The 19,911-nt window shown below is 32.8% G+C and overlaps 1 protein-coding gene and 1 long non-coding RNA gene across 2 annotated transcripts; one reads left to right on the top strand and one right to left on the bottom strand.

Moving 5' to 3' along the window:
- Nucleotides 1–504: 504 nt before the first annotated feature.
- On the bottom strand, nucleotides 505–9,083 carry LOC111913775 (uncharacterized). Its single transcript, XR_002857616.3, has 3 exons — nucleotides 8,824–9,083; nucleotides 933–1,594; nucleotides 505–822 (listed from the first exon to the last, which is right to left on the bottom strand). It is a non-coding gene; the product is annotated as an uncharacterized LOC111913775 (long non-coding RNA).
- On the top strand, nucleotides 2,196–3,363 carry LOC111913774 (late embryogenesis abundant protein D-34). The gene is made up of 3 exons (XM_023909484.3): nucleotides 2,196–2,604; nucleotides 2,698–2,988; nucleotides 3,069–3,363. Exons 1-3 carry the CDS (start codon nucleotides 2,278–2,280, stop codon nucleotides 3,222–3,224), a joined length of 774 nt encoding a protein of 257 aa, XP_023765252.1. The 5' UTR covers nucleotides 2,196–2,277; the 3' UTR covers nucleotides 3,225–3,363.
- Nucleotides 9,084–19,911: the final 10,828 nt, after the last annotated feature.

Raw genomic sequence — 19,911 nt, 5'->3', positions numbered from 1 at the left:
TATAACATAAGTTACAAAAAGTTATTATAATAATATTCAGAGTGTAAAATAGAAAAAATTTTGGATTTATTTTTAATCATGTTTAACGTTAGAGCATTCGTAATGGTAAATTTAATAATGGTAAGTTCAATAAAAATTAAATGATGTGACAAGTCTATTTATTATTCATTGATGAAACTTTATTATAATAAGATAAGAACTGAATGATGTGAAAAATCTATTTATTATTCATTGGGGCGACTTATTTTCCGATTTATAAGGGGCAGAAGGATGTGGTGTGTCCTTATTGTAGTTCGCATTTTGTTGTTTCTCAAGAAGGGGAGATTTGTGGTCATTACTTTTAATATAATAATATTCAGTATGATCTAGTTGTAAATTTGTATATATAAAAAGTGATAACCAAACACAAAATTTATATCAAACAATATCGGAATCGGAACCGGACTTTAAATTGAATCCCTTATAGTCACCAATTTAGTAATTTACCATTGTATCAGTGCAAAATAGCATTAATAAAGTCTTTTAAATAAGCAAAAGCATAACCAAATTTCAAAATAATTTTAAGACTAACAATCTAAAATTGTAAGAGATAAAGTGTAAACAGGTTATTTGAGAATCAAACACCATGAAATCGACAAATTTAACAAAACCAAATTACAATATAACTTCTAACATGGATTCCAAAAAAAAATTATACTTACATCTAATGAATTTCGAAGAGGTTGAGATTGTTCTTTGCATTATCTACTTTGAGGAGGATAGAAACCAGTATGAAAATGTAATGAAGAAAGCCCTTTGACCTAGAACTTGAGTTCACAGTACCTGCACAAATAACAATCCCAAAAAATGCAAGTAAAATCGAACACATTAGATGCTAGGCCCTTATGAAATCAGATTGTAGCAAAAATTGAAAGCCCCCAAATCATTTTTACCTTGAACTTAATTATAGCTTCCAAAATATGAAAATCAATGTCTACTGCTCCGGTAAACCCTTGCCAACTCAGCCGCAACCGACCAATACAGGCCGATCCTACTTTCATTCGTGGAATTCTAGGGTTTCTGCCTGGGGGTAAGAAATTGATTACGATTTCGTCAAGTTTTCAAAAAAAAAATTGATCGCAAGAAGGGGGCACGGAGGTTGCGGAAGGGCGATGAGCACTTTCGTCATACCTTCCTTCCATTATGTTGTCGATACTAGTGAAGGCGGTTACCTATTCACACACCCAGCTACAATCACCACTATCAATGTACTCAGGAAGCACCAAAACACTTCCGACGACGACCAATCTGAACAGCAGAAGACGACGAAGCACCGTCGTGACGGGTCCGCTTGGAGGAAGCGGACATGATATAGATAGACGACAACACAACGGAAATAAACAAAGCAATCAAACCACAGAACAGGAAAAATAAGAAGAAGGGACGACAAATTTTACCTTACAGAGAGAGAGAGGGATGACGATGAAAGAAATCATTCAGCAGAAAGAAACACAAACGGAGAAGAAAGAAGATGAGCAAAGAAAGAGAAATATCCATAAATTGACACGTCCGTTCGATAATATCAACAAATAAACACCCTTCAGCCACGTTGACACTAGTGGAAAAATTTACAAAAACCCCCCTGCAAATCAAATAGACTGGCGACATAATACGTAACAACAATAGAGGGACCAAACTTGGATAAACTTTCGACAGTTTACTGTTGAAATTTATCACAAGTTTAATATATATATATATATATATATATATATATATATATATATATATATATATATATATATAAAAGATGACATCTTGATATTAATTAGATTCGAAGTTGAATCATCCATTGAACTCTTTCATAAAAAAAAAAAAAAAAAAAAAAAAAAAAAAAAAAATCTTAGATATATATATTATAGTGTAGTTTTTGTAATTTTTTATTAATTTTTATAGATTTAAATGTATTATAGTAAAAAAAATTTAATAGACATAAATATAAAAAATACAGTGCAATACATTAAACTCGAAGAGTTCGATGCATAGTATTAACGATATAATTTATTCATTGGCAATTTATGATGTAAAGCCAAAAGGCCACGTCTATTTGATTATCGACAAGTGTTGATCACTAATCGTACGTAGCAGACCATAAACTGACGTGGCTTTCCTACTCAGTTTCCACGTGCCAATCGTCTGCCTTGCAATTTAAAAACAAATTCTCCACTTTATAAATATACCTTTTCAGTCACGCTTAACGACTACACATCAACCGTCGTTTTATTTTTCCTCAAGACGAAAATGAGTCAGGAACAACCAAGACGACCACAACCTGAAGACCAAGAGCCCATCAAATATGGCGACGTATTCCAAGTCTCCGGCGAAATAGCCAACAAACCCATCACCCCACAAGATGCCGCAACCATGCAAACCGCCGAGAACATGGTTCTAGGTAAAATCCAGAAAGGCGGACCTGCCGCTGTCATGCAGTCAGCTGCTTCGGTCAATGAGAGCCGCGGCGTCGTAAGCCATTACGACGTAACTAGCGCCACCGGAGATCAAGGTGTCACTGTATCCGAAGCTGTAGTCGCCGGTCATCACATCGTAACCGAGTCTGTCGGCGGAGAGGCAAAGAATATATAGAACTTGAACTTTAATTCACATTTTTATTTATAATCGAGTACTTCCACACAATTAAGTTGAAGTTTTGAAATTTTACAGGTGGTGGGACAATACGTAGGAACCAATAAGGCGTCATCTCCTGCTCCGCCGATCTCCGGCGGTGACGATCAGGTTACAATTGGAGAAGCACTGGAGGCTGCTGCCATATCTGCTGGAGAGAAACCGGTAGACCAGAGTGATGCTGCAGCCATACAAGCGGCGGAAGTCCGAGCAACCGGTCGTATGCAGGTGGTACCGGGTGGCGTGGCAGCGAAAGCTCAGGCTGCGGCCTCTCAGAACGCCCGAACTATGCGTGATGAGGACAAGACAAAGCTTGGAGATGTGTTGATGGTAAGTATTTGACTTGATATCCGTAAATTAACAGGAAGAAGATCAGTTGAAATGAGTCGATATAATTACTATGGATGCAGGATGCGAGTACATTGCTGCCGAGAGACAAAGCAGTGACGAGGGAGGATGCTGAGGGGGTGATTGGGGCGGAGATTAGGAACCAGCCGGAGTTGGCTACGTACCCTGGTGGGGTTAGTGCGTCGATGGCGGCAGCGGCCAGGCTCAACCAGAAGTGAAGTGTGTATGTATATATATGTGGTGCACGTCAGCACGCGGTTGTTTTTGTGTGTGATATGAGGTCGACATAATCTGACTTGTATGAAACTATATATATAAATGTCATCTTTAAGCATAAACATACAACTATGTCTTTTCCTTAGGGCTGTTAAATCGGGCTGTCGTGTTGTGTTTTTGTCTGACACGACACGACAAAGTTTTGGATGACATGAATCGAACACGTCGTGTTTTTTTCATCAATACGAAAACGAAGCAATTAAAACACGATAACACGACAAAGATAATATTACATAACTATTAGCGTATTTCATTCATACTTAAATATATATAACACGAAGAAAACGAAAAACATATGCTTAATCGTGTCAATTTTGTGTCGATTTATGAACACGACACGATATCGTGTTTTTTAATTTTGACACGAACACGAATTCGAATTTTGATTTCGTCCCGATTTCGTTTGATTTCGTTTCGTTTCGTGTATTTTTGTCGTGTCGTGTCATAAATTGACATCCCCACTTTTCCTAACGCTGATAACATCCGATAACTTTTCGCTATTAAATATTTATCTTTATCATTAATAAGATAACCTATTAAATATTTATCTTTATCATTAATAAGATAATCGATTCATGTTTACTTAATTTAAAGGGAAGTGATTTTTCCACATAGGATTATTATCCATCCACTGAAACACTAACATATGGACAATAATACCCTCATCTCATTTAGAATATGTTACTAACACAGACAAGTCAAATTCTTCCGCCTCCCTTTTTTTTAACAACTCTTCCACCTCCGGTCACCATCTCCGGCGCCAATATCCTCTAAACTATCGCCTCCCTCCTCCCACCACCACTAAACCTCCGCCTCTCTCACTCAAAAGTCGGAACCCTGCAACCATCTACTATCTTCCCTTCTCTTTCCCGTTCACCATCTCCGGCAACCACTCTCTCTCACACACCCACAATTAGCGATGGCACTCTTCGGAGAACCTGCAACTCATTGAAACTTTTCGGAAGGAATCTGCAAACGACTATCTCTAGCGAACATACAACTCACTATAACTATCGCCATGCTCAGTAAATGATCTATACTAAGCTCCACAATTATTGTAAAAGCATCGCTACCAAGATCAACTCCGAAAACTATTTTCTTCCGTTGATGTTATGGCTTTTAGAAATGAAAGTCCTTATATGTATTATCATCAGATTAAGAACAAAATTAGCAGTGGTTCTTTTGAATTCGAAGATGCATTTCATTCCAGCTCTTGAAGATGTGTTGGGAATCAGGATGAAGAAGTAGCCCTGTGTTGTCTGGAGTTTCCAGATGTTTGATTCTTCTCTTTTAATTAACAGATGATGGTTGAGGGTAATTATTCTTCTATGTTTTGAAAGCTTAAAAAAAGCATTCACACTACAAAGATAACAGAGGAATATAAAATACTACTAAAACTTAGTGGGGATGAGCCTCAAACCCACGATCCTCAGAAGGGGATAATATCCCGATTAGAATGTCAATTATCACCGAAAAAATAAAATGGTGTGTCGATCTGCACTCCAACCCCAACTACCAACACCGAAACTTGCTTTTACGGTCTCTAAAAATCAAACACCTACAACTGCTTTGCAAATCGTGTTTGATGGACGGATTAGAAAGATAAACATATTCCCTAAAAATGAGTCCATCACCATTGCAAATCGACAATGCACTGATTCTTCCATTGACTTTTTATGATTGTGATAATCTATTTAATGCAAAATCTGAAGAAAGAAGAAGGAAGAACGAAGAATGAAGGAGGGGGCATGTCCATTTGGAAACAAATCGGATTTTTCTCTAAACTAAAATGAGGGGCATTATTGTCTATATTTTAAATTTTCAGTGGATCGATAAAAAGCCTCAATGGCAAGATCAGCTCCTTAATTTAAAACCTCGTCAAGTTTTCAACTAATAATTGGTCAAATTTAATGTCTATTTTAGTTGTGTGCTATTAGCTAACTTTTAGTGTTAAGGACCAAAAAAAACTATTATGTTTCGTCATTTCTTTGGTTAACCATCTAATTTTTTTGCACTAAAAAATATTGATTTTTTACAATTATGACTTTTATTTTTTTAAAAAAAATCATCAATTATCGGTATTAAAAAACCACCTATATAAGTTGGTGGTTAAACCGATTTTCTGAAAAACATAAGTGTTTAAAATCAACTATTTTTGAAAAACATAAGTATCTAAAATCAACAATGACCGTGTGTTGAAACATTGTTTTTTTCAGAACTTATTAGACCTTATGGTATATTCATAAAGAGCATCGTGGTCTATTGGTCTATGTGGCCACGAACAAAAAATGTGAACACCACCCCATACTCTTAGTGGTGGCTAGTGGTGTAAAAATTCACGGTCAAATGTGACGGAGAGAAGAGAACGGACAACAACATCCAATAATTTTTTTTCTCTCTCCATGTCTCTTTATCTCTCTGCCTCTTTCTACATTTTAATTAATATATATATATATATATATATATATATATATATATATATATATATATATATATATATATAATTTAAAAATAAAAAATAAGAAGAATATAGTGGTGGGTATCCCATAGTTTAGTGGTTGAATATGGTGATGAAGTGAGACTCATCATTATAATGGTTAGTGGTGGGTATAACGGATTGAAATGTTTTACCAAAATTTTGTGGTTCTTTAAGAACTTATTAATAATTATGTTTTACCAAAATTTTGTCGGTTTTTTAGAACTTATTAACAATTGTTTGGTTATGGTTAACAAAACTTTTGAAAATATATTATGTTTTCGTTTGTAATTATTCCTTCTAAATTATATATGCAACAATTCAAACCTGCGCTTTTATTAATTATAAAGATAAACTATGTTTTATAATCCGCGTAATAAACAATTTTAAATTAAAATAATATAGATAATAATTATAACAAATAAGTGGAATAGAAGATTATTTCATGTAATTTATAGTTTATGTTTATATTGTTTTTTTATATTATTAATATAAATTAATTAATATTGGTGTTTAGTTTAAAAAATATAAATTAATTTATATACATTAATTTAATATTTTAAAACTTTTATTTTGCTCAAAATTGAATTTTTTAATTACTTTTTCTTAATTCAAGTCTTCAAACTTTTGGCAAATATTAATGGATTATTTATACATAATTGATTTGTACAAAAAACTTTGTAAATTATATCTTTTAAAATTCAATATATGACTATATATATATATATATATATATATATATATATATATATATATATATATATATATAGAGAGAGAGAGAGAGAGGTTCAAATGTTTTTTACATCTATTGTTTGTGCTAGAATGGATCAATAAGAATTTAGTAAAAATTAAATTATTATTTAATCAAATAAATATATGTATTAAACGATTTTCATAATTATATATATATATATATATATATATATATATATATATATTAAATGATATCTGTAGTTATAATTATTTTTTTATAGAAACTAATTAAATTCTTCATTATTGTCAGCAATAATATTCTTTCAGAATAAATTCATAACAATAAGAATGAGATTGTATTCTAGCAGAATAGGATTGTATTTTAGTAGAATACACTCTCGTTCTTTATATTCCTTACAACTTTATTATATTTTTAGTGAGTGTCTTGAAACAAAACACGAATTCATACATAAAAACCCAAATACGAATAATTCTGAAAGAATGTTATTGTTGATATTAATGACGAATTTAAATAGTTTCCAGAGAATTATAATTATGGATATCATTTAATATACATACAACTATGGAAATCATTTAATATCTATTTTTATTAAATTAACTAATTATTTAATTTTACTAAATTTTTATTGGTGCATTGTAGATTGATTGTGGACCAATCATTTTAGTTATTTTAAGAAAAAAATGATTAATATTAATGAATTAAAGATAATTGAAAAATAGAATCTAATTTATTTTAGTTAATTAAGATAAATATAAAAAGGAAAATTCTAGATTTTAGCGGACAATTAATACTCTTGATTTTGAAAAATCTGATTTTTTTAATTAATTCAATTTCAATTATAACGTAATTTAGAAGCATAATTTATTTTATTCTTTTATTCTTTTATTTTGTTAGAACGATGTTTTGTAAGAATGTTATGTCAGAATGTTATTCTTTTTAGAATATTATCAAGAATAGTATTTTTTTAAAGAATACATATTTTAGATGAAACATATTTTATTCTTAAAGAATCACCAATTACATTAATTTTAAAGAATTAGACTATAAACAATAATTAGATCTGAAAAAAAAATGTCTAATAATGGTTAAGAATTATATTTACTCTTAATTTCTTAAAGATTAAAACTAAGAATGGTTAAAAAAACATCACAATATAATAAAAACACTAATCCATTCTATAAGAAGCTAAGAATTGTTTTATACATTTTGACAGAATAACTGCCATGAAATCAAATTTTGTTATAATGATTGTCGTGAGAATAACAAGTTTTTATCTTCTGTTCATGACCTCCAAAAATAATAAGAGCATTATGTGAAAAACATATATAATAGTAATAAACATTTCTAACCTATAAAAGATTTCTGAATACAACAAAAACAATAAGTTGTAAAAAATATGTTGTTTTGAGCATATGTTAGCAATGAGTGAACTCGGTTTATATCCTTTCTTTTTGGAGTTATCTGAAAAAATACATCATAATTACATCAATAAAAAACAGCACATATAATAGCAAAAAATAACTTGAATAATAGTAATAAGCATTGCTAACCTCTAAAACATTCAACATAAGGTGAATGTTATGACTCTTTTGGTGAAAAAGTTTCATTTGACCAGCAAGACTCGCATTTATGATCAAAGATAAATCTCAAAGTGATGTTATATAACATATATTACAAAAACTACGTAATCGGAAAGACTTATGATTAAATCGAATATATTGTTTTTTTTTTTTATAATTTAATGAACTTCACCTCACACAACGCTCATTTATTTTTAACCAAATGGAACATTATAGAGACGTACATCTTTACTAATTGAGTCATTTTATATACATGACTTAATTTAACAAATAAAAACACATAGGCGAACTCCAATTTCATGTAATGTAAGATTAACAAATCGTATATAACTAATTTCCATACAAACGACATAAACTAAAATCCTATCTAGTGGAAAAATATAATCAAAACAAAACAAAAAAAACAACATGCTTACACTCTTACACTTAAAGAGGATGGGTTCTTGACTCCTCAAGAAGAGTCATTTGTCTTATTCTTTCCTTTATCTAATACTAATTTCTGAACCAATTCATGTCAATGAAACACCCCACAAAAAAAAGGAATACTTTTTTTCTTCTGTGAATGAATCAAAAGTAGTATGGAAGAAAATTAAAAAAAAAATAGCGACTTCCTATTTGATTACACTTAAAACCACACAAAAGAAAATTTTGGGTTCTCCTTTTGGACACGCATATAATGAGGAAAGAATAAAATAAACTACATGGATTTGGGAGAAACAAATATGTGTCTAGCAGGATACAAACAAAATTTTGGAAAAGCAAATGTGTACCTTATAAAATGGACATCACAAGAAGCCAAGAACTATAGAATTTTTTGAACCCTAATCGCAACAGACGGAAACGAAATGCAGATGCTAGTGGTAATATAGTAGGAATCGTTCGGACACATCATGGTTGATGAGTCTTGAACAAAGAGACACAACATCAGTGAAGGGAAGAGGAGTATTCATTAAATAGGAGTGGAGACGATGAGAATGGTTGATGATTGTGAGATTATTGGTATCCAACCACCACAAGAAAGTTTGGAGATAAGGTGAGGTTTGTATATGCAATTTTATATGGATATGATGGGATTTTAATTCATTTAACAATTACCATAAATAATTAATAGTTAAGATTACAAAATTAACTTTATATAGCTTTTTGAAATGATTAGCCCACAATCATTACTACATCCACACAGTAGTTAGTTAGAATACTTGAACATATATATATATATATATATATATATATATATATATATATATATATGTGTGTGTGTGTGTGTGTGTGTGTGTATGTGTATGTAGAGGTATCAATCGGTGATATAAAAATGAGATTCAAATTAGTATGTGTGTCGTGTCCTGTACAAGAAAATATGTGTTTAAATTTTGATAAGAAATGGTCAAGTGTTTTTTCTAATTTTAAGGATTATCTTATAAATAAACAGAGTTTAATTGGATCGTTTTCATGTTAGTTTTATTTTCATGTTCGTTCGTTAAAGCATAGTTTTAATTAGATCGTTGTCGTATTAGTAAAATAAATACAATATTATGTCGTGTTATTGTTTCATATCAGCTAAATACATTATAGACAAAATTTTACGAATTATTATTATTATTATTATTATTATTATTATTATTAGTAGTAGTAGTAAATTAAATAATAAAATTTTACATATACGTAGCGGGTAAACGAACAACAAGTTATGTCACAACTCCTTTTTGGATGACAAAACTATTTTTTTAAAAAACATTAATGGATCTTAGGGTTATAATATTATCATGCATGACTCATTCGACTCTATTGAGGAGATCTACGACATTTGACGAATTGTCCTTATGGTTTTAAATGTGTCCATAAAACAGTCATTGTGAAACATTTTTGCATTAAATGTCTCTTTCGACAAAACTTAGCACACCATCAGTTCTTATGACACACTGTTAGTTTTTTTGTTAAACATAAATAAAAAAGATTATCTCTCTTCTTTTAATTCATTTTTAGGACTCTCTCTCTCTCTCTCTCTCTCTCTCTCTCTCTTACCTTTACCTTTTGAAACCCAAAACTTCATGGCTACATCAACAAGAATAATTAGGTTCCCCTTCCGTTCCTTTCACTTTTCTCCCTCCATATATGTTTTTGAAGGTTTTCAAAGATCTGTTTATGAAGGTTACAAAGATTGTTTGACAAGAAATCGCTCTACATCAAAACCCTTATCACACCCACGCCCAGACACCATCACCAAATTATTTCACCTTCATATCCAAACAGTTCCCCACCCATGTACAAACCTTGTGTCTTTAATCATTGAATCCAATATTATACACTCATTATTGTGTTCTCATCCCTTTATTTTATTTTATTTTTTGCTACTAGATGTGGTTGTACTGGAGGGTGGAGGTAATCAGTGGAATGCAAAGGTTATTGGTACTCTTGTTAGTGATGAGTAGACGGTGGTTGTTTAAAGATAGATAAATTCTAGATGGTCTGTTGGTGGTGAATGAAGAAGAATGGAAAATGGATGCTCTTTAAAACTGACTTTGCTACAGCTTATGAATCGTTTGTTGGGAATATTTAGATACGGTGATGAAATGTATGAACTTTGGAGAAAAATGGCGATCTTGTATACATGCGTGTTTGATTTCTGCTAGAGCTTTTGTGCTTCTTAATGGAAGTTCGTCAAAGGAATTTCTACTTCAAATAGGTCTTAGACAAGGTCACTACAAGAAAACAATCCTTTAATGACGCGCAAACAATGACACTCGCTGATAGAGGATGCGCATTTGTGCGTGCCCTAAAAAATAATGTCAGTTTTGAAAAATCTGAAGGATAGAGGGCACGCATTTGTGCGTGCCCTAAAATTAGTGTCAGAAAAGAAAAAAAAAGAAATACGGAGGGCACCTTTAATAAAATGTGCGTCATGTAAATGTGTCGCTTTATAATTTATAAGTGAAACACGCGTTTTAGGCGGGAAATGAAATCAACGGAAATTACCCCCGCCTCTTCTACTTAGCAAGAAAAATCCCTAGGGCCCTCATCTTCATCTTCAGCGGTGGGAATACCTAGGTCGATTCTTCAGTGTTCAACAACAGATTTGTAAACAACAAACGTATACTATTCTGGATCTCGACATGATTATGGCGCTTTGGAGCCGGCGACGTGAACATCATTCATGAGAAAAGTTCATACAAAACGCAAGAATTTCTATGGTTTCGATTATTGAGTGAGGTACAGAGAGGTGTAATCGTTTTGGACTCTTTACTAATTGAGTTGAAATTGAACACTAAAAACTCAATCCACACTTCGAACATCTCTGATTCTCTCTTCTTCTGCTCCCCAATCTCCATGGTGGCGCTCTTTCCATTTCCATTTCCAACCTCAAACCACCACTAAATGGAACCCAAGAATTCAATCAATCAAATTGATAATCACATCGACGATGATGGTGATCAGAACTCATTTCCAAGCCACCGTCATCAGATCATCACCTATTCAAGCAAGAGAAAACACTCTCAATCTCAGGTAATCACACCAATCGATTCAACACAAGTAAAACCTCTTTTCGAATCATCAGTTCTAGGGCTTGTTCTCCTTGCTCATACATTCTCATACGATATTCAAAACCTCACTGAGTCTCTCCTTCTCAAAATCCTCACAAGATTTCCCCTAAAATCAATTTTTAGGTTCAAATGTGTTTGCAAACACTAGCTAGACCTAATTTTTCTGCCTTCATTTGCCCATTTCTATTGCTCGCATATGCTCACAGTCAGTGCATCGTCATCATCCTTACCGTTCAGAATTTTGTATAGGTACATTTATGTGTCGAAATTCACAGATGTTCTTGATGGATTCCGTCCCGAGATATACAATTCCTCAAAATTCTCGGTCCTTCACTCTTTCAAAAAAAAATAAGCAGGTATTTTTCTATGTTCTTGTGATCTCTTTACTTTCTGCTCGTATTGATAATATTGAACATATGTTTTGAGAATAGAATATTAAGCCCTAGATTCTGGGAACTCGCAAAAAATGAAGAAGATGAGCTGTGCACTCCAAGTGTTCGAAGAAATGCTTAAAAGAAGAATCTTACCTAATTCATACCTTATAACATTACATGATGTACACAAGACCAAGTGATATGGTACCTAATCACACCTTGCACTCGAATCCATACAGGGCAAGCCTGTATGGATTCTTTTTCCAAATTTGTTGGACTAAAATGGGTCATGATCACACCAGGTAGGTACTGATTTGTATAGCTGATTTGTTGGACTAAAATGGGTCATGGCAACCTAACTTGTTATAGCTGGTTAAACAGTTTTCCATGCCAACATGGCATCCAACTTAATTATACATTTTGCTTAATTGTTTTGTACTAGTAATTTTAATAGTTTTTTCAGATGATGGTTTATAAAGAAGATATAGTAAACTACACTTTTTGAGTGCAGCTAGTTTTTTTTTAGTTTGGTCCCAAAATGTCCTCTTTCACTTGCTAAAGATTTAGGCTTCCAACTACTCTCTGATGATATTGATATCACAATGCCAGTAACAAATGTTCAACCTGATGATCATAAGCTGGAAGAACTTGTGGTTCGCGAGGTATATCAGACATTCAAGGAATGGTAAGGCGTAGATGGCATTTGTATTTTCATTTGGTATAACTTTCTGTTTAGCTCCTTTTACCTGTTTACTTTTTTTTCTGTCCACTCATTGGTTTTTATTCTTCTTTGACCCAGTTCCAATGATCTACATGATGGATTGCACAGAAAATGACTGTAGTTCACTACTCAAGTCATCAACTAAGGTACTTGATATCCCTTGATTTTGGCTAGTGTATGTATTTGTAAATTCAATTAAAAGTTTTGATATGTGTATATCATGTTCCATGTTAGAGGCATGGGATATCATGTTTACATCTATGAAATGTTGACTACATGTTCATCTCAATGGTTTACTTAGATTTCATGTCTTGTATCTGTATCAGTTCTTAGTAGAACTTTTTTTTAACAATGGAGAAGGATGGATAAGCCAAAAAGGAATCACGGGTGGCTATGATTCTGTTTTCCATCAGATTTATAGTCATTTTGTAAAAATCATACCTTGAGCTATAGAAATCAAACGGACCCCAAACCAGTTCCCAAAGTTCACAAATTGAGTTGGCTAACTTTCTTAAGTAGGCCAACCTCACTGGTAAGGACTTTATCTATGTGCAAGAATGGAATCTTTGTTGTTAGGTCTGATCTGGGTCTGTTCTGATATGTCATTTTGTTTTCATCATTTATAAGGCTTGGAAAAGGATCCAGAGTGATTCCAAGTTTCTATATGTTCCTGATATTATGAATTTAAGATCTGGAGTAGATGGGGTGTTATTTCCAATTATAAATTGGTTAGAATTGATCCAGACTCCAGATCAGTGGGCAGTCACCAGCTTTTACTAGTGTTGTGATTGTCCACAATGTGAATTTTATATCCGGAGCTTGGGAAATGCTTTTCATTCAATTCCAACTCTGAGACTTTCATTTGTATGTCCTTTACTTCTCTGAATTTTGGTATGGACGAATTCTACTCACAAGTTGGGTAGAATTGGCCAACCTCACTTGACTGTCTTGTTGGAGACAGAAGTGATACACCTTTTTGTAAAATTCATATTTAATTCATCCTTTGGAGTTAGAAGGAGTTCTTTATAGTTCTGGAATCCTGAACAATCATAGTTTCCTATAAAATTTAGTTAAAGCTATGTTTCTGTTTTAGATTTTGGAGTAAATCCGTTTTGAACAGCAGGTCTGTTTTAGAGACCTTGTGTGATTACTCTTTTCTCAACTCATAGCTTCATTACTTCTCCTTTCTAACCTTTAGTCCTTCTAAGATGGGTTTTAAAAGTTTAAAATTTTTGCAAATGTGCTACTGAAAATGAAGATAAACCCAAGTGTGCTGCTGAAAATGAAGAGCTTGTTCAGGTATCTCAATTTCCAGACATACCCTTTTGGGTTTTTCACTTTCCTGAAATACCCTTTTTGATCTTTTACAATTTCCAAAAATACCCTTCTTGGTGCCTGGGAGTTACAGTGTTGTAACAGAAGCTTTGGCTGAGATTGCATCAAGATTTAAGGCAAAATATCTTAGAGATACAAAACCTGGAACAGAGGTGGTCCCATGAGGTGGTCGTTATGAACCTTTTAAGGTAAAATTTAAAATCGGGAAATGGGAATTTATTAATTTAATAATTAAATATTTGTTTATGTTTTTATGAAGCGCAAATATAATCCACATCAGCATCAACATCAACATCCTCCTCCTAGTTATCTTGCTCCTCCCCCTCCTCCAAGAGAGTATCAACCTCATAGTTGTCATGCCCCTCCAGTGGAATATGCAACCCATGCTTATCCAGTTCCTTCACACGCATCAAGGTATTTTAGTCATTTCTCATATTTCTGTACTTTGTTATACATTAATATCTATATTTTATTTTAAATCGAATATCCAAGTGGTGTTGATATGAATGTGGCAAACAGTGGACAAGGTTTGGTTCCGGTTCCCCCTGGAGTTCACAACCCTAGTGAGGTCGGTTACTTAGTTTTTTCTTAATCAGGGGTAATTTAGTAATTTTCCCACTTGAAGTTATGAATTGTTGTAATACATATATATATATATATATATATATATATATATATATATATATATATATATATATATAGGTTGCAGGACAATGGTGAACAGTCAAGATTCGTATGCACAACCAGTTGCAGTTGCAGCCACACATGGTGTGGTGGATGTGTACCAAGCATACGGTGGGGCTGCAAGCGGACAAACCCTTCCTGTTCAGGTTACTTATGCTGAAAACTATGGTACCCAGCAAGATGCCTACTCTTCTGCACACACATCATATTACACACATCATAATCAAAAAGTTTATAACATCAATTCCGATAATATACAATATTCACTATTGTTATTGTGGCCTTTCAGGTTTTGTTTAAGAATCTGAATGTTGATTTGAAGGAAGTAAGTCCATCATCCCTTCTTATGGACAAAGTGAGAGAAGTTGAAGGAAGCCCTTATTTTTCCAACAAGATGTTGGGTCAACTCAACAACCACCAATGGTTGGAGAAGTTAAAAAAAACAAAGTATTATCTTATTGATTAGCGATTACTGGTGTTGAGCTTTAAGCAATTTCAGGCCCTCTATTTATTAATCTTTTATAAGCTAGATTGTTGTTTTCTTTCCTTTTTATAAGTTGAATTGTGGCTAGAAATTATAGTCATCTATTCAAAGAAGGTGTTGGAATGTGAGTTCAAATTGATGACCCTTTTACATATAAATTTGATTAACAGATTGTACAATGAAATGCAAAGAATAATTATGCGAAGGAGGTTAAGTATTAATGTCATGAATGCTGCAAACGTATTTGTTTCTCTCAATTCACCTTTTGAAGGACCTGGCACGTGTCTATATTACAGAACCTGTAAGTTTTTTTTCCTTTCTTTTATGGGTAAACTACAGGAAATAACCTCCTACTTTATTACTCTGTATAGGATGTATATGTAACAATTCTTTACACATGATATCAAACAGGAAAATGAGGTAGCTAACTAAACTAACTACTTCAATTTTCATATACTTCAATAAAAAAATAAAATATATTATGTTTGTTAATGATTTTGTATTGCAGGTACCTTTTCAACACTTTGCTGATTAAATTGGTGGCTATCTTTTGAAGATGAATTCCACCTCAATGCGTTCCTTTTATCCCCATCAAATACACCCCAATACGTTGTTATTATTTCATTTCTTCAAATTTTGTGTTTGTAGGTAATGTTGGTTTTTGTCAATTTTTACAGAGATTCCTGAAAATACATTTCTAGTGTAAGTTATCATCATTAGTTAAAGATCATCATTTGATGACATCATCTGATTTTTTTTTTCAGATCTATGAGTGGAGTTGTAAGTGTTGTAATAGGAGGAGTTAGTAGGTATTTAGACATGCATACCAAAGATAACAAGTATTGGCTTTATCTCATAAACCATGTCTCAAAACCCAAGTTCCCCTTCCTATTTCACTTACAGGTATGTAATTATTTATTTGCTTTACTTTTTTTAATTTCAAAACAAACATTTACAATTTCTTTTACTAGGCCCTTTTAGTTGGTTTAGCATCTGTGTTGGTGTACCTGTCAACATCTCATAGAACAGAAAACTGTGAACTTCAACATCTCTAAGTTTAACAGCCTAAACTAATGACCAAAATTGATAGAACAGTATACCACAGGGGCCAGATTTGTAATTCTCATATGTTTGTAAATTAAGGTTTATAACATTTTACACGTGCATAATACTCTTTTTAAATTTATAATATTTTTGGTGTATATTGTAAATTGAATCATTTGTTAATATATTAATATAAATTTATTTACTCTATAATTATTATAAATTTAAGAAAAGAAATCAAACGCACATAAAATGCTTTACTTAGAAGATAAGAGAAAATTATATATTTGGTCCCTATGGTATACTTATATGACATTGAGACCAGAGTCGTTAGGAAACTTCAAAATTAAGGACCAAATTTGCAAAAGAAATCTTTTTGTGACCAAAATTGCAAAAAACAGCTATACTTAGGAACCAAAAGTGTTATTTACTCATTTATTGTGTTTGTGTAGGTTTATCATAACTTCATAATCACAAAAGCCAAACAAATTGTTATATTTTTACATATCTATTCAGAGCACAAGAATTGGGTTCTCTTTGTTGCATGGTCACCAGATGGCAAACATCTAGTAAGTGGAAGCAAGTATGGTGAAATCCAAATCTAGGACCCATGGACGGGAAAAGCTTCTGGCAATTTGACTCCTTTGCTGTTAAGACAAACAATACAGAAGCATAACAATAAGAAGTAGAAACAAGTTGATAAGACTACAGATTATCTTTTGGATCCCCTTCAAAGGTGTCTCAAGGTAACATAACATATCTATTTATTGTTGGAGTCTTTATATATTAAGTACATGCAATCAGAATATTGAAACCTTTATATGTAGTGTGTATTTAAATAGTGATTTGTATGATCTTGTAGGACCTAGATGCATTCTCTGCAACTATTGTTGTGAGTATTGCCTTCTCTTTCATTCCCGCTTCGTTAGTTGTTGCTATTATGAAGGTAGGCCACTCATCGGTTGTATTTTTCACATAATTGACAAGGAGCTGTTGTATCTATTCATACTAGGCTTAGAGCAATGGTTGCAAGAGATGAGCTCAAAAGAAGAAGAAACAAGGCTAGCTACAACTATAGTTCAGGTACTATATATGGATGAATTATGTTTGTAAAGTATTTAAGAAAATGATTAGAAACAAGGGTGAATTTGTACAGATTAGTTAGCTACTTCCAGGTTGATCTTGAATAAGCAAAGGGGCAATGGATTGTATTTTTTGTATCTAATTCATTTGTAAATTTTTGTTACAACTTCTATTGATTTGTTTTGTCTTTCCATGGAACGATTATTTGTATGACATTAAATTTACGCAATGGATTCTATGTTTTTTATAATATATTTTAATTTCTATTATGAAACATTAAATACAAATTTAATTTGAAAATAAGTAAGCCTATAAATAATATTTTTTTAAACATTTAAAATTATGATACGCAAAAATGTGTGTCATCTTCATTTATGACATGGCCTTTCTTGACATGGGCTTTCTTGATATGCATTGCATGTCATTAACACGCGCGTCGTAAGGTTACGACACGCGAATGCGTGTCATCTTCTTTTATGACAGGGCCTTCCTTGATACGCATTGCGTGTCATAAACGCGCGTCATAATTGTGTGTCGTAAATGAGCGTCGTAAATGCGCGTCGTCTATAGACGACGCGCAAAACTCTCTTTATGACAGGGCCTTCCTTGACGCGCATTTGCGCATCGTCTGAGCCTTTTACGACGCGCAATGAGCGTCGTAAAAGGCTGTTTTTCTAGTAGTGGGTGATCCTCTATTCCATTTTATGTTCATTTTGATAAATGAGGGTTTACATGTGGCTATAAAAGATGCTATTGGCGAGGGTATGTTTAAAGGAGCTCATGCTCATGGTCTTCATTTTAATTTTCACACTTTTTTTATGCGGATGATGTGATTTTTCTTGAAAAATCTAATATCTTTGGTATTGGTGTAAAGTGGGATGAAGTGGTAGAGTACTTGAAAACTGTGAGATGCTAACAAGGAAGATTACCTTTCACTTGGGTCTTCCGGTCGGTGAAAAAGTGAACATGGTGAATGCTTGGAAGTCGATTTTGGATAAAATTAAGAGTAAGATGTCGATGTGGAAAGTTTCAACCCTTTTTATCGGAGGAAGGCCATTTTTAATTAAATCTATCTTGGGTGCTTTAGGAGTTTATTACATGTCAGTTTTTCTTATGTTGGTAACTATTGCAAAAAAATTGGAATTTTATTGCTCCAAATTCTTGGGGGATTCAGATCATAGAAAAATGTATTGGGTTAATTGGGATTCAGTTTTGGCGGATTTGGAGCATGGGGGCTTAATATTAGGAGTTTGTCAGCTTTTAATTTATGCTTTCCTTCTAAATGGAAATAGCGTTTCTTGACATGTGGTGAATTGTTATGGGTTAAGGTTATTAAAGTTGTTTATGGTGTTAAAGGAGGATTCAAGTTAGGTACATGTACAAATCGTGGGTATGCTCCTTGGGCTAGAATTGTTGCTTCATGTAAACAGTTGGAGGATAAGGATGTTGTTCCGACTTCCATGTTAAATAGAATACTTGGGAACGAGTCTAATATTCAATTTTCAAATGATCTCTAGATTGGAGACCAGTTATTATGTTCTCGGTTTCCTCGTCTGTTTCGTTTAGAAATGGAGCAAAACTGTTACATTCAGGATATAAAGTCGAATGATGGTTGGACTTGGTGTTGGCGTTGTCCTGATAGAGGAGGGGAGGAAAGTACTCAACTTGTTGATTTGTTGAATGTTCTATTGGATGTGCATCTGATAGATAAAGGTGATAGTTTGATGTGGAATATTGGGAAAAATGGCATATTTACTGTAACAGATACTAGAAGGTGGATCGATCAAAAAATATTACCAAGTGTTCCTACTCCCACTAGATGGAACGAGTTTGTCTCTCGGAAAGTTAATATTCTAGTGTGGAGAATAAGACCGAATAGATTGCCAACTATGAGTAACCTTGATCAGCGTGATATTGACATTCCAAGTACTTTATGTCTGATTTGTAACTTGGAAAAACTTGGAAGATGAGCAAATGGACCACTTGTTCGTTAATTGTGAGGTGTCTACCATAACATGGAATGCAATTTTCAAGTGGTTAGATATTCAACTTAACTCATTTGATTGCATTAATGGTTTATTTGATCTAATTGATGCGATAAGAAAAAACGTCAACAAAAGAATGGTGATAAATGTGATGATAAACAGTCTTTTTGGTAATTATGGAGACTTCGTAACAATACAGTTTTTGGAAGTGGAAAGATGAGAAACAATATTATTTTTGACTCTATTGGATTAGTAATAGATACGAGAAGTTTATTTTTAATTGGAATTGTTGGATGTAATTTCCTCTAAACAATTTGCAAGGGTTTTTTTTGTTTCTCCATTGTCTTGTTAAGTTTTAATATATTTGTGGTTGATTATTTCAAAAAAAATGACCATTTATGTAAAACCGTTTGTGAAATTTTATCTATATATGATTGCCCAATTACTCATAATATATGATGTGAAATTTTATCTATATTATATGATTGTCCAGTTGACTCATATTCATATAATGATATACAGACAGTGGCGGCCCAATGTAGAGCCCGTGGGGGACCTGGGCCAACACTCCAATTCAACCCGTAGTGTAAAAAAAATGTTTTCTATTAG

Source organism: Lactuca sativa, chromosome 8 (assembly GCF_002870075.4).
Source record: "Lactuca sativa cultivar Salinas chromosome 8, Lsat_Salinas_v11, whole genome shotgun sequence".
NCBI lineage: Eukaryota > Viridiplantae > Streptophyta > Magnoliopsida > Asterales > Asteraceae > Lactuca > Lactuca sativa.
This window is presented reverse-complemented; position numbering and strand designations above follow the sequence as displayed.